Source organism: Podarcis vaucheri, assembly GCF_965113315.1.
Source record: "Podarcis vaucheri genome assembly, chromosome: 5".
NCBI classification, from domain to species: Eukaryota; Metazoa; Chordata; class Lepidosauria; order Squamata; family Lacertidae; genus Podarcis; species Podarcis vaucheri.
In genome coordinates this window covers 94,298,109-94,313,625 of record NC_138763.1, presented here as the reverse complement: position 1 = coordinate 94,313,625, position 15,517 = coordinate 94,298,109, and the positions used below count along the sequence as shown (strand labels likewise).

General features: G+C 45.8%; 1 protein-coding gene across 1 annotated transcript in view; it reads left to right on the top strand.

Annotated features, from left to right (window-relative positions):
- The first annotated feature begins 345 nt into the window (after positions 1-345).
- Positions 346-15,517, top strand: part of ANTXRL (ANTXR like) — a 66,758-nt gene continuing 51,586 nt past the window's right edge. Inside the window, exons 1-7 of the mRNA XM_082223148.1 lie at positions 346-562; positions 9,809-9,880; positions 9,991-10,062; positions 12,137-12,218; positions 12,988-13,018; positions 14,522-14,601; positions 14,957-15,025. Of these exons, the coding sequence (XP_082079274.1) occupies positions 375-562; positions 9,809-9,880; positions 9,991-10,062; positions 12,137-12,218; positions 12,988-13,018; positions 14,522-14,601; positions 14,957-15,025 (594 nt within the window). The 5' untranslated portion in view covers positions 346-374. The remainder of the gene's footprint in view (positions 563-9,808; positions 9,881-9,990; positions 10,063-12,136; positions 12,219-12,987; positions 13,019-14,521; positions 14,602-14,956; positions 15,026-15,517) is intronic.

Below are 15,517 nucleotides of genomic sequence, written 5' to 3'. Positions count from 1 at the left end.
CGGTTCCCTGCCGTCCGAGGGAGCTCCGCGCCGCGCGTCCCGGAACAGGAAAGGTCCGCGCGGCCGGCTCGCCTTCTCCCGGCCTGGGCGCGCAGCAGCCCTCCTTCCCTGCTGGCCCGCTCCGTCCGGCCCTCCTTCCCCTCCCCGCCAAGGCGGGCGCGCAGGAAACCGGGGCCGCGCGGCAGACAGCCTCTTCCTGGGGCTTTAGGTAACGTCTCGCCAAGCGCCGCGGGCAGCAGCAGCAGCAGCCCAGCCTTCGCGGCCCTCCGCCGATCGCCCCACCCAAGCAGCCGTCCGCCGGGGCTGCTGAGCCGGGCGCGCACGTCGGAGGAGCGGCCCGCTGCGCGCTGCTGCAGCTGCTGGCGGAGGCGAAGATGGCGCGCCCGGGGAGCGGAGGGGCTCTCTTCCTCGGCGCCGCCGCCCTGCTGCTGGCCGCGGGCAGCCTGGCGTCGGGAGCCCGCCAGGAGAAAGACATCGGAGGAGGAGGGCACGGAGGCGACGGGCCAGGGGAGCGGCCCTCGTCGTGCCACGGCGCCTTCGATCTCTACTTCGTCCTGGACAAGTAAGTGCCTGCCGTCGGGGCTCTCCAAGAAGAAGCCTCCTCCCCAAAGTGCCCTGGGCGCTTACTCCCGAGTAGTCCGTCCTCCAGGGAGGCTGGCTCCCGAGGAAGCCGTCGTGGGCTTGCAGCCTCCCGGTGTAGGTTTCGTCCGGAGAGTTGCACCGTCGTTTTGTCTCGGAGCAACGTCCGCTGCGGGGAAGTGCGCAAACTTCGGGGTTGCACCGAAATGCGTGACAAGAAAGGGGGGGGGTGTCGTCGGGCTGCCCAGACTCCAGCCTAACAGGGGCAAATTGGAGTACTCTTTTTCTGCCAGCTGAAGTTACTCCAGGGTCGTTGTCTTGCAAATCCGTACCTCTTTGTTATATCTTGTGTGTAGTTGCAACCCGAGGGCAATTGCGTCCCCTCCCCTCCTCTCCCCTATGCATCAGCTGCACAGAGGCCCTACAGAGAGAGTTGAAAAGTGCGATTGATGGAAGCGTACAAGTCCTGGTTATTCCTGCCTCGTTGCTGATGTTGTTGTACAGAGGCGTTCATATTCTGCCAGACCGGATTGAATGGCCAGACTTTTTGCCAGTTTTCTGGTCATTGTGAGGAAGAACGATCACAAACAGAAATCCAAGCAGCACAAAGTAGGTTCGGCAGAAAGAGCATTTAAAAAGCACGATCCCAAGGAAATGGGTTCATTTCCAGCAATTCTCCAAGAGGCCAAGTTTTGGCCAGATGTGAAGACTTCTGTGTGCACTGTCAGCGCATGACGGTCTGCATTGAACTGCACCTGGATCGAGTTCCGGGTCTCCCTCATAGTTTGGCACTGAGCAACGCTGCTTTTATTGCATATTAAGATTAATATTCAGACTTCTTAAGCAACTTAACAGCCTAAGTGAAAACACGTTAGCTCCAAAAATTGTTCTTTGCTCGAGCAAGTATGGAGCTCAGACAAAGAATGTTTCACTTCCTAGCATGCACATCATGGAGGGACGCGGGTGGTGCTGTGGGTTAAACCACAGAGCCTAGGGCTTGCCGATCAGAAGGTCGGCGGTTCGAATCCCCGTGATGGAGTGAGCTCCCGTTGCTCAGTCCCTGCCCCTGCCAACCTAGCAGTTCAAAAGCACGTCAAAGTGCAAGTAGATAAATAGGTACCACTCCAGCGGGAAGGTAAACGGCGTTTCCGTGTGCTGCTCTGGTTTCGCTAGAAGTGGCTTAGTCATGCTGGCCACATGACCTGGAAGCTGTATGCTGGCTCCCTCGTCCAGTAAAGCGAGATGAGCTCCGCAACCCCAGAGTCGGTCACGACTGGACCTAATGGTCAGGGGTCCCTTTACCTTTACTTTATGCACATCATGAGCTGAAAGCATTTCTCCTTGGGAGAAATCGGTTCTGTGGACCCCATGAACAAATAGCTTGCAACTCTTAACTCTGCCGTGCGTTTAAGCCGCTCTGTTTAGAACCATGGCTGAAAAATATAGCAGCCGATGGAACAGACCTCCAGCAGCGGCAGCTTAAATTGTCTCACTAATCACCAAACAAACCCACAAAATTAAGAGAAGCCAAAAGAGTTGATTGTCACACAGTTGATGAAAACAACCGAGACACTTTCATTTCTCTTAATGCTGCGTGGCAATTTAAAATACATATATTCCATACAAACTGTCACTGTCGTTCAAGATCCTCCGAAAATGATACAATAATGGCAAGCCGGTGGTCAGTTTATGCTGGCCTAACATACCTAGTTGTGGTATAGAATCGTAGAATCATAGAATTGTAGAGTTGGGAGGGGACCCCAGGGGTCATCTATTCCAACCCCCTTTTGCCCAACGTGGGGCCCGAACCCACAACCCAGTTGTGTGCTGTCTGTACATGAAGAGTGTGATGGAGGGAGCTAGTCTGTGCATGGCGACAAAGAAAGGTTTCCATAATTTCGCTGCCCCTCGCTACAGGCTCAGCACACCAGTGTCTGTAGAGACAGATACCACAGCGCTGTGAGTCATTGTGGCACAGGCAGAAAACAGCCAGCGGCTCTTTTTAAAATGATCTTTTTAAGTTTTCAGCAGAGAGATTCCCATGTGTATTGCTCAGCTCCCAGTCTGAATCACTGGGTAGAACTGATTTATAGACTCTCCAATTCAACAAAGAGCACAGAAGGTACGGATTTATCAGACAAGGGGAAAGAAAAGAGAGACCCCCCCCCCTTACATGGATTGTCAGTCAAAGCAAAAATGCTGTTGAAATCAGTGAGGTTTACTTCTGAGTAGACTGGAGCTCTTTACCTTCCTCTTTCCAAATGGGGATAATAAAACGTAAACCAGCAACTTTCTAATAAGACTGTTATGTTCACCATTGAAGGCAGCAATTATTCATTTCCGCGTTTCCTTTCTTTTTAATAATGCTTAGCATTCATGTATATTTTATTATATTTCACCAAGTTGGTGAAGTAAGCCAGTGTCATTCTGTCACTAGGTTGGGGTGAAACCGTCCTACCGTCTCCAGGGGCCCTATTTGCTCCCCCAACCTCCTATTACAGTTTAATTTGTTTCATAGGGAGGAGTCCAGCGCAGTGCAAACGTTACAGCAGAGTGGAGATTTCTGCTTGTACAACGGACCATTCTCCCCTCTCCTCCCTGTCTCCCGCATGACCCATGAATCTGTTCTAGGGGTTTCCGTGACTCTCTGGAGCAGATTTGCAGGGGGCGGGACCACAAGAGTCATCTAGTCCACCCCCTTGCAATGCAGGAATCAATAATAAATAAATAAATAAATAAATAAATAAATAAATAAATAAATAAATAAATAAATAAATAATTTACACCAGAGTGGGAGATAGCATCCTTGCAACTGATGCAATTTTATTTTATTCATTTGTGTTCATTTGTTGTTTTTATGTATGCAATTGGTGTATATTTGTGTCCTTGGATGTATTCTCTGCTTCCCACCGGTTTGTTAAGCTTGTGTGAATGCTTAGCCATCCGCAAATGAAACCGCAACAGCTTAATGTTATTGTGGTGTGTCACTGACTGTTTTGCTCTAGCCAATTTCAGTGTTAATTTCCATCAGGCTTTCAGGGCTTTGAACGGTAATGGGGTGTTTTTTTCTGCTTAAATATTGTGGCTATGTTTTATGCAGAAAGATGGGGTAGAAATTATCAAAAGTGAATAAACGGTGTCTCCTCTTGAGAAAGCAAAAACTGAGTTCTGTGTTTCACCAGGAAAAGACGGAATGAAAAAAATAAATAAATACTGTTATTCAAAAAGAGAAAGCAAACCAAACCGTAAATAGCCCAAGATCCCCTAGTGGTTTTGTGTGTGTGTGATTTCAGTCAGTCTCGCTGAATTAAAAAAAACCTTGCCTGTACAGTGGTACCTTGGTTTGCAACTGTTTTGGATTATAACCGTTTTGGATTACAACCACGTCAAACCCGAAAGTGCTTGTCCCTTTTTTTGGATTACAACCCATTTTTTTGGGAGGGGGAGGCCCCATTGGTGAAAGCGCACCTTGGGTTACAACCTGTTTTGGTTTACATCCGGACCTCCGGAACAGATTATGGTTGTAAACCAAGGTACCACTGTACTGGATGATCAGAGAGAGAAGAAATAACAACAACAACAACAACAACAACAACAACAACAACAACAACAACCCTTTATTATTTATACCCCACCCATCTGGCTGAGTTTCCCCAGCCACTCTGGGCGGCTCCCAATCAAATGTTAAAAACAGTACAGCGTTAAATATTAAAAACTTCCCTAAACAGGGCTGTCTTCAGATGTCTTCTGAATGCCAGGTAGTTGTTTATCTCTTTGACATCTGATGGGAGGGCCTTCCACAGGGCAGGCGCCACTACCGAGAAGGCCTTCTGCCTGGTTCCCTGTAGCTTCACTTCTTGCAATGAGGGAACTGCCAGAAGGCCCTCAGTGCTGGACCTCAGTGTCCAGGCTGAACGATGGGGGTGGAGACGCTCCTTCAGGTATACTGGACCGAGGCCGTTTAGGGCTTTAAAGGTCAGCACCAACACTTTGAATCATGCTCGGAAACGTATGGAGAGCCAATGTAGGTCTTTCAAGACCGGTGTTATATGGTCTCGGCGGCGGCTCCCAGTCACCAGTCTAGCTGCCGCATTCTGGATTAATCATAGTTTCCAGGTCACCTTCAAAGGTAGCCCCACGTAGAGTGAATTGCAGTAGTCCAAGCGGGAGATAACCAGAGCATGCACCACTCTGGCGAGACAGTCTGCGGGCAGGTAGGGTCTCAGCCTACGGACCAGATGGAGCTGGTAGACAGCTGCCCTGGACACAGAACTGACCTGCGCCTCCATGGACAGCTGTGAGTCCAAATAGACTCCCAAGCTGCGCACCTGATCCTTCATGTTTTAACATGAAGCTGTTGAAAGGAAGAAGGACCCTGCCTAGATGGAATGTGACAGCTCTCCTGTTTACACTTACTTCAAAGTTGCTTCTGAGGAATTATGCACAGGAGCCAAACTAGCAGCAAGGCATGATGCCACTAAGTAATGGGTAGTTTGTCTTACCAAAGCACTTTGGGCGGCCCAATCTAACACCTGATTTGGAATTGCATGCCTGTTCTTGCAGCTTTCTCTGCTGTCTTCACGGGGCAGGGTGTGGTGACAATTATCACACAAGCTTTTCATTTTCTAGCAATGAAAAACTATTGCCAGGGGATAGTCATTATGGTAAATATACATTGGAGCAAAATCTAAAATCCATTGCACACATTTTCCGTTTGACGAGGGTCATGGCAGAGAGGGATGCAAAGGTGAAAATGCAAAGGTGAAAACATGCATCCCGTTTGTATAAGAGATTTACTTGCTCCCGAAACCGTTCGGACAACCTTTATATGCAAATATAACTTGTTCTTTTTAAAGCACGGTAATTATCCTAAGGGATAATCCTAAGGGACCCGGGTGGCGCTGTGGGTTAAACCACAGAGCCTAGGACTTGCCAATCAGAAGGTTGGTGGTTCGAATCCCCACGATGGGTTGAGCTCCCATTGCTCGGTCCCTGCTCCTGCCAACCTAGCAGTTCGAAAGCATTCCAAAAAGTGCAAGTAGATAAATAGGTACCACTCCGGCAGGAAGATAAACGGCATTTCTGTGCGCTGCTCTGATTCGCCACAAGTGGCTTAGTCATGCTGGCCACATGACTCGGAAGTTGTACGCCGGCTCCCTCGGCCAATAAAGCGAGATGAGTGCCGCAACCCCAGAGTCGGCCACGACTGGACCTAATGGTCAGGGGTCCCTTTACCTTTAGAAACTGCAAATCGCTATATCTTAACAAGTACAACTCCCCTCTGCCTTCTCTGTCTTATTTCTTCGCTATGGAGCAACCCCCCCTCCAAAAAAACCTCCACACATTGATAATTTTGCTGTTATCTCCAGGAGCGACAGTGGAGGATTTTCCAGGTGGACACTCATGTTGCATCTGATCTCCTCAATGTAGACCCTGAATTCGTTTCTGTCTTGGGAAACTTTTCCCCCTTGATTGAGGGTCAAAAAGCCAACTTTGGTGAGTCCCTCAGCTTAAAAAGCTCTTCTGTCCTGATCATAGCTGTCAACGTACAGATTTGAAAATAAGGGACCGGCAGCCTCGAAAATAAGGGATCAGCAGCCAAAATAAGGGATCAACAATTACTTTGATAAAATACATATTTTGTTGCGTGCAAATGGCTTTAGAATGCCTATTACAGTGGTGCCCCGCAAGACGAATGCCTCGCAAGACGAAAAACCCGCTAGACGAAAGGGTTTTCCGTTTTTCAATGCGCTTCGCAAGACGAATTTCCCTATGGGCTTGCTTCGCAAGATGAAAACGTCTTGCGAATCTTGCGATTTTTTTCGCTTCCCCCCCTTTTTCTAAGCCGCTAAGCCTCTTATAGCCTTTTAGCCGCTAAGCCACTAAACCGCTAATAGCGCTAAGCCGCTAAGCCACTAATAGGGTTGCTTCGCAAGACGAAAAAACCGCTAGACGAAGAGACTCGCGGAACGGATTATTTTCGTCTTGCGAGACACCGCTGTAGGTCCATAAATTACCATATAGCATATATTCAACACAAATAAACAGCAACAATTTGTTGCTGACAAAGCACAGCTGGACATAGAAAGGGCCCCATTACCTTCAGTAGCTTATTTAAGGAACATCATCAGTAAGGGACAGCAGCGGGACATGGCACTGGTATAAGGGACTGTCCCGCCAAATAAGGGACGCTTGACAGCTATGAGCCTTTAAGGCAGTGGTTTTCAACCAGCGTGCCCTGGCACTCTGGGGTGCCTTGAATGATGGTCAGAGGTGCCGCGGGCAATACTGGCCTCTGTCCCTCTTTCCTTCTCTCCCTCCTCTGATGCCCTCTTTTCAGCAGGGGGCTGGTCCACTGTCCCTCAGACCTTGTGGGGGGGGCGGACTACATTTTTTTTGGGTGGGGGAGAAATGAACGAATTCCTATGCCCCACAGATAACCCAGAGATGCATTTTAAATAAAAGCACACATTCTACTCATGTAAAAACACCAGGCAGGCCTCACAAATAACCCAGAGATGCTTTTTAAATATAAGGACACATTCTACTCATGTAGGGCTTGCATGGCTGTTTGTTGCAGCAGCCCTGGCTACAAGCTCCGCAGGCGAATGGGGCTTCTGGGGCTGGCCAGGGGTGCTGGTTGCCAGGAGCTGAGGCGGCCTTGGAGCAAGCAGGCGGGCGAGGGAGCCCAGCCAGCCGGTCCGCCAGCCCTTGCTGTTGGGAATGGACAGACAGATGGGAGACCAGGCAGGTGGGCACCATGCTGACCTTCCTTGTGTGGGAGCTGAGTGCCCGGCGGTGCCATGCAGGTCCGGTGGTGCCCGCTGCTGCCTCCCAAGGAGAGTAAGATGGTGGCCTCACATTTGGGCCAGTCTCTGTTGGGCCACTAAGGCTGGGGGCACCCTCTTCCCCGGCCCCTGTGGGGCAGTGTGAGAGACCAGGGATGGCGGCGGCAGATGCCCAGAGGACCCCCAAGGAGAGGGGAAGGGAGAGGAGGCTGAGGAAACACTCCCCAAGGGAGGGTGTTTGATTTCCCCCCCCCAATTTTTTTTTATTGGTTTTCACAACATTATAAACAAACAAACACATAATACAAACAAACATAAATCTTAGCCTTATTGAAAATTACACTTATTAACATTGTTAAGTGACTTCCTCGCTTCCCCTTGGTTGAATTTCATTGCATATCTTTTTAACGGTTTTCCAAATCACAGTTCTTATAAAATTTAACTTAAACATTAACATCCTTAGATCTTCACATTATGAAATTAAACATATTAATTCATCCATTAACATAAATAAAATCCTAAGCCCATTAAGAGTCTGCAAGCTGTTTTCAGTTAATTTAACACATTAAACTAAGTAATCATTAAATTTAATCCACTCTTCCTGATACTACTCCTCCTTCTGGTCGCAGACTCTTCTAGTTAGGTCAGCTAGCTCCGAAAAATCCATCATCGTCATCTGCCATTCTTCTATCGTTGGTAATTCTTGGGTTTTCCACTTTCTAGCTAACAAAATACAAGCAGCAGTTGTCGCATACCCTCCCAAGGGAGGGTATTTGAAAAGGGGTGAGAGGCTGCCAGCTCTGCAGGCAAGGTGTGACATAACTGGGCTCCTGAGCCCCACAGGGGAGCCGCAGAAAGAAGGTACAGTGGTGCCCCGCAAGACGAATGCCTCGCAAGACGGAAAACTCGCTAGACGAAAGAGTTTTCCGTTTTGGAGGTGCTTCGCAAAACGAATTTCCTATGGGCTTGCTTCGCAAGACGACAATGTCTTGCGAGTTCCTGCTGGTTTTTTTCCTCCCCCCCTTTTTCTAAGCCGCTAAGCCGCTTATCAGCTGATCCGATCAGCAGATAAGCCGCTAAAAGCCGCTAATAGCGCTAATCCGCTAATCCGTCAATGGGCTTGCTTCGCAAGACGAAAAAACTGCTAGACGAAGAGAATCACAGAACGTATTCTTTTCGTCTTGCGAGGCACCACTGTAGTTGGTCAACAGAGCCATGAACCCCAAAAGGTTGAGAAGCTCTGCTTTATGCTATTACCGTAATTATTTTGTTCAGGTAGCAGTAACCGAAAACAAATGCGCAGAGGAAGGTTGTTGGTTTTTTAATGATGATGATGATGATGATGATTTTATTATTTATACCCCGCCCATCTGGCTGGGTTTCCCCAGCCACTCTGGGCAGCTTACAACACACATAAAAAATGGTAGAACATCAGACATTAAAAATTGGTACCTCTGGTGACATACGCTTCAGGTTACATACGCTTCAGGTTACAGACTCCTCTAACCCAAAAATATTACCTCGGGTTAAGAACTTTGCTTCAGGATGAGAACAGAAATCGTGCAGCGGTGGCGGCGGGAGGCCCCATTAGCTAAAGTGGTGCTTCAGGTTAAGAACAGACCTCCAGAACGAATTAAGTTCTTAACCCGAGGTACCACTGTATAGGGCTGCCTTCAGATGTCTTCTAAAAGTCAGGTAGTTTTTTATTTCCTTGACATCTGGTGGGAGGGTGTTCCACAGGGTGGGTGCCACCACCGAGAAGGCCCTCTGCTTGGTTCCCTGTAACCTCACTTCTTGCAGTGAGGGAACCACCAGAAGACCCTCGGAAGAGTTCCTCAGTGTCCGGGCTGAATGATGGGGGTGGAGACGCTCCTTCAGGCCATTTAGGGCTTTAAAGGTCAGCACCAACACTTTAAATTATGCTCAGAAACATACTGGGAGCCAATGTAGGTCTTTCAGGACCAGTGTTATATGGTCTCTCCCAGTCACCAGTCTGGCTGTTGCATTCTGGATTAGTTTTAGTTTCTGGGTCACCTTCAAAGGTAGCCCCACATAGAGCGCATAGCAGTAGTCTAGGTGGGAGATAACTAGAGCATGCACCACTCTGGCAAGACAGTCCGTAGGCAGGTAGGGTCTCAGCCTACGTACCAGATGGAGCTGGACACAGAATTGACCTGTGCCTCCATGGACAGCTGTGAGTCCAGAATGACTCCCAGGCTGTGTACCTGGTCCTTCAGGGGCACAGTTACCCCATTCAGGACCAGGGAGTCCCCCACACTCACCCGCCCCCTGTACCCCCAAAATAGCACTTCTGTCTTGCCAGGATTCAACCTCAATCCGTTAGCCGCCATCCACCCTCCTTTTACTGAGTTTCTGCCAGAAGCTATAAGAGAGTTGAGTAAAAGTTGGCCATTGCTGATCTGAGTATAATTCACTTTCAGGTCTGGAAGCGTCAAACACCACTGGATAGAAATTTATTCCTTTGTTGAAAGTCTGGCTGAGAAGTTCATAAGGTGAGTATAAACACCGGGAGATTTAAGAGCAGTTGATTTCAGTATTTCTAATCTCCCTCCTTATTCATATTCACTTATTCACTGTGCTTTGCCCTGCCTTTGCCTCACAGTCCGATGCTTCGAATGTCTTTCATTGTGTTTTCCTCGCGAGGGACCACACTTATGAAGTTGACTGAAGACAGGCAAGTGTCTATATTTTTAATTAAATAAAGAAGGGGAGGGGAGGCGAGCAGAGGTGTTCCTGTGAATTGGTTGGTAATTACCTAGGATGAAAGAGGGGCTAGTTTTGGAGAGAGCGTTGGTAGTTACTGGTTTGTACAGTTTCCGCCCAGTTACAACTGGGGAAATAAGAAAAAACCCTCAGTTTGTATGCACTGAAACGTATTTTGCCATTTGGCGATACTTTTTCCAGTTCTGCTTGTTGTGTAACTTTCTTCGCAATCACAGAACGCTGGAAACTTGAGAGAGGCAGGCAATTAATTTTGCCTGAGAAAATAATAATAATAATAATAATAATAATAATAATAATAATGGTAATAGTCATACCCCGCCCATCTAGGCGGCTCCAAACAGAATATTAAAACCATTTAAACATTAAATATTTTAAAATATTAAAAATTAAAAATATTGAAATTAAGGTCAGCGTGCTAGAAACCAACTACAGTTACCACGGCAACAGATCCAGGATGCTGATGGAAAGACCCTTTAGGTAACTAAAAGCTGAAGATGCCCCTTCAGCCTGCTTGATATTGAGGCCATTGAATTGTAGAGTTTCAAGCGTAGAGGACATCTCAGTGATGGGCATCTTCAGATATTTGAAGGTGTCTGTTATATTGCATGTGGATAATCTCTCCTCCAAGCCAGACAGCCCAATCTCTTTGACCTTTCTTCATAGGCAGTGATGGCCAAACTTGGCCCTCCAGCTGTTTTGGGACTACAATTCCCATCATCCCTGACCACTGGTCTTGTTCGCTAGGGATGATGGGAGTTGTAGTCCAAAAACAGCTGGAGGGCCAAGTTTGGCCATTGCTGCTCATAGGTTTCCAGGCTTCTTGCCATCCTTGTTGCTTCCGTTGTGTTCTTGCTTGATGGTTAGTAAAGCTCGCTTGAAAGCAACAACCCCGATTTCATGAAACCAGCGGAAGCCGTTGAGGTTGCTGGTGGAGTTTTGTTAAGTTGTTGTCAGCTGGGTGGGATGTGTTGGTTGCTGGGTTTGTTTATTTTTAAAATAATAATTTAAAAAATCAGATTTTTTAATTTAAATCAGGGGTGTTTTTTTTATTTAAATTGGATTTTTAAAAATTTAAATCAGATTTTAAAAAATAAAATGCTTTTGGAGGAAAAAGCTTTCTAAAGATAGTTTTCTATTTAAGTTACATTATAGTCCAAAGGCTATTCATCAGGAAATAAGGGTTAGTTTTAAGTTTTTCATGTGTGCTAAAACTCAGTCTAAGTTGGGTTTTTTTAAAAATTGTTTAACCACATTAGTTAACAAACACGGATACATATGCTATAATGTTATTGTTTTAATTAAATAAATTGTTTAAATTGTTATTAAGGAAATGATTATTTTTCTCCTTCCAATAAAGTACAGCAGAAAAGTTCTCCTAATATAAACAGCTAACTTATTAAATCTCACAAATTTCATAATTATCTGTCTATGTATTTCTAATGGTATAACCAAATCAGTAATTTTTGATATAACTGTAAAAACCACTCTGAAATTTATCATTCCAGAAATGAAACCTTCATCTGGTTGTAAATATTAAGACGATACCAGCAGGAGTCTTTCTGTAAAAAAATAGTAATGATTTAAATCAAGTCTTACTGACGAGTGATTTAAATTGTGATTTAAATCGATTTGATTTAAATCAAATCCACCTTGGTTGGCTGATGGTTGTGGGTCGAAACACAAGGGCTTGTCGCTGTCTAATGTACGGCTTCCATTTTGTTGGGTCGTGTTGAGTTTGTGCATAATTTTCAATTAGATAGAGAGATCTAGAGATCTATGAATATGTTAATTCAGAGAAGCATTCCAGTTCAATAGGCTATGTAGCAGTGAACAGGACCACCTATTTTTATTTACGTGCACGCAAGTCCCCAGGGGGGATGCAATTCCGAGCGAGCTTAGGTGATGTACAACGCACGCTTTCCGGTCACTTTTTAGTCATGTCGCTTGCTGAGGGTTTGCTGTCTTATTGCAACGTTTTGCGGTGGCGAAGCAAAAACGTTGAAAAGCTCTGCCTTTTTCCCTAGGGAAGTCATCCAGCGAGGCCTTGCAGTTCTTCAGAGACAAGTGCCTGGAGGAGACACATTCATGCATGAAGGCTTTAAAAGGGTAAACGCTGCAGTGCTGTGATTTACACATACTAAGTGCTTCCAATTCATTTCGGGACCCAATTCAAAATGCTGGGTTTTTGGTTTGTTTTTTACCTTTAAAGCCCCCAAAGGCTTGAGGTTGGGCTATTTGAGGGATCACCTTCAAATGTGGTGCAGTATACCTGCCTGAGTGTTGAGACCTTAATAAGAGGCCATTTTTAGCTTAGTGAGGTGGCGTGGATGGCGAGCAGGGCCTTTGTAGCGGTGGCACCCAATATATGGAAAGCTGTGGTCTCTTGTCAAGTGAAGAATCTTCTTCTCCTCCCAAGGCACTTGCTATTCCCCTTGCTGACTTAATCTTGGTTTTAAGTTGTTCTTCGGTTACATTGTTTGTGTTGGTTTTAGCTATATTGGTATATTTGTAAATGGTTTTAGTGGGGTTTTTAAACCATTTAATTGTTGTGATGCACTTTTAGTGGTATGTAAAGGACCCAAATAATACATCATCATCATCATTTATTCTTTATACCCTGCCCATCTGGCTGGGTTTCCCCAGCCACTGTGGGCAGCTTCCAGAAAAATATTAAAATACAATAATTCATCAAATATTAAAAGCTTCCCTAAACAGGGCTGCCTTCAGATGTCTTCTAAAAGTCAGATACTTGTTTATTTCTTTGACATCGGATGGGAGGGCGTTCCACAGGGCGGGTGCCACTACCAAGAAGGCCCTTAGTTATGTGAGTGGTATGTAATATATGTAATAAATAAATTTGTATCCTCTGTTGCAGGCAAATGAACAGATCTATGAAAATTATGGAGGTAGGAGATGTTTCTGTTAGGAGCACTGTCACTTCCTACTGTAAGCATCCCAGGGAGGGATATGCGAGGGAGGAGGCCTAATAGGAGTTGCCATTAGATTAGGCCATGCCTACCATCTTGAATAAGGGACGCGGGTGGCGCTGTGGGTTAAACCACAGCGCCTAGGACTTGACGATCAGAAGGTTGGCGGTTCGAATCCCTGTGACGGGGTGAGCTCCCGTTGCTCGGTCCCTGCTCCTGCCAACCTAGCAGTTCGAAAGCACGTCAAAGTGCAAGTAGATAAATAGGTACCGCTCCGGCGGGAAGGTAAACGGCGTTTCCGAGTGCTGCTCTGGTTCACCAGAAGCAGTTTAGTCAGGCTGGCCACATGACTCGGAAGCTGTCTGCGGACAAACGCCGGCTCCCTCGGCCAATAAAGTGAGATGAGCGCCGCAACCCCAGAGTCGGTCACTACTGGACCTAATGGTCAGGGGTCCCTTTACCTTTACCTTACCGTCTTGAATAATAATAGTAATAATAATAATTGTTATTATTATGAATACTCTGCCCATCTGGCTGGGTTTCCCCAGCCACCCTGGGCAGCTTCCAGCAAAATATTAAAATGCAGTAATTCATCAAATATTAAAAGCTTCCCTAATTTATCTGTTTTGATTTGGTATTTTTTACAATTGCTGTCCAGAATATTTTCTTGAAGTCGTTAACTGTCTTAGGTCATTGCTGTTCTTATATGATAATCTGAAGGTATCATTTCACAGCCTGCAAAAAAGTTAGAGCAACCGACTATTGCCATTTTTTCTTATTACATCCAAGTGGGTTTTTAAAAAAACATTTGTGCCATGCAAGCTTGATCTTTTTAACATCAAAACTTAAATGGCTTTTGCTTTCCGTTTAGCCACATTTTCTAGGAACTAGACTATTTCATATGAAACAAAGGGAAGAACTGGATGCCAAATGATAATCCCCTCTCTTGCCTGCGTTTCTCCCAAGAAGCAAGACGAATGCGCCCGCTCTCTCTCTCCCTTCCCAAGGTCACCTTGAAGATCTTGCGTCTCTGTGACATGAACAAGAAAAGAATATTTGACATTAAGAACACCTGTCAACAGTGATCAGTGTCTTTAATTTCAAGCTAGACTGAGAGAGACATTTGAAAATACGATGAATTGTATTAGGAATGCACCCAGTAATAAAACAATATTTTAAACGACTGCTTAGCGGCGCTTTCAGATTGATGTATGTAACAAATTTCACAAAAGCGGTTTTCTTGAGATTCTTCATTGAGCTACCTACCTGTTGCTAATGGCTGGGTTTGTAGAATCCCCAGGCGCTTCAATGAGAGTGGCTACTGTATGTTGGAGTCTTGCTTCTGTGCATGTCATTCAGCCCCAATCCAGTTTCTCTGCTGGTTGATGCCCAAGTAAATTACTAGCTTTTCTCTTAAGCTGAAGCCTTTTTCTCTTTTTTAATTGAAGAATCTAACATATATTTTATGCTGCCGTATTGCAGGACTCCAGACAGCTAGCGTGATCATAGCTCTCACAGACGGGGAGCTGCAAGAGGCCCAGTTTTATTACGCAGAAAAAGAAGTAAGTTGAGCCTGAATTTCGTCAGACTATGTGGAAATGTTCAAGTGTGCACAACATGCCCCTTGGAAGTTATATAGAGTTTTTTAATACTGTTATGTACTGAAGTTCTCACCCTGGGCCAGCAGGGGGATACTGTAGATAGTTATGCAAATGAAGGATCGAAAGTGACGTTCAGTGATTGGATAGTTTTAGAAAGTTGCTACAGTAACGTTGTACTAGAGCTCTATATAAGCAGGCTGACTGAGCCCTTCAGCTCAGTTCTGTTCTGGCCTCTGAATAAACAAGAGCTTTGAAGAATCGCTGTGTCGTCTGATATGTTCACCCACAACTTAACAAATACTACCTCTCATTTTAGGCCGACAGAGCGAGAAGCCTCGGCGCAATTGTCTATTGTGTTGGTGTGAAAGACTTTAATGAAACTCAGGTAATTTTCCAAAAAAAAAAAAAAACGTTCTTCTACAAACGGAGTTTGATTCTTCCATTGCATTAAAGGACAATGGATGGTTCCTGTAAGACACTCCCATACCTGCAAACAAAGACAAATATTTTGTCTGAATAAGTAACACACACCTTTGTCTTTGTTCTCCTTTAAGGTCAAGCACCCTAATCCCCCCTTTACTAGTATTAGCATATGAACATCCATACACAGTGTCCTTCTTCAAATGACTCTGTCATACACATTTTCCTCTGTGCACTTTGGCCTCTTTGAATGGCTATCATTTCTTCTTTCAATTTCCAGTTCTACCTCATTCGCATCCAGACAACAAGAATAATAATAATAATACAGTGGTACCTCGGGTTAAGTACTTAATTCGTTCCGGAGGTCCGTTCTTAACCTGAAACTGTTCTTAACCTGAAGCACCACTTTAGCTAATGGGGCCTCCTGCTGCTGCTGCACTGCCGGAGCACAATTTCT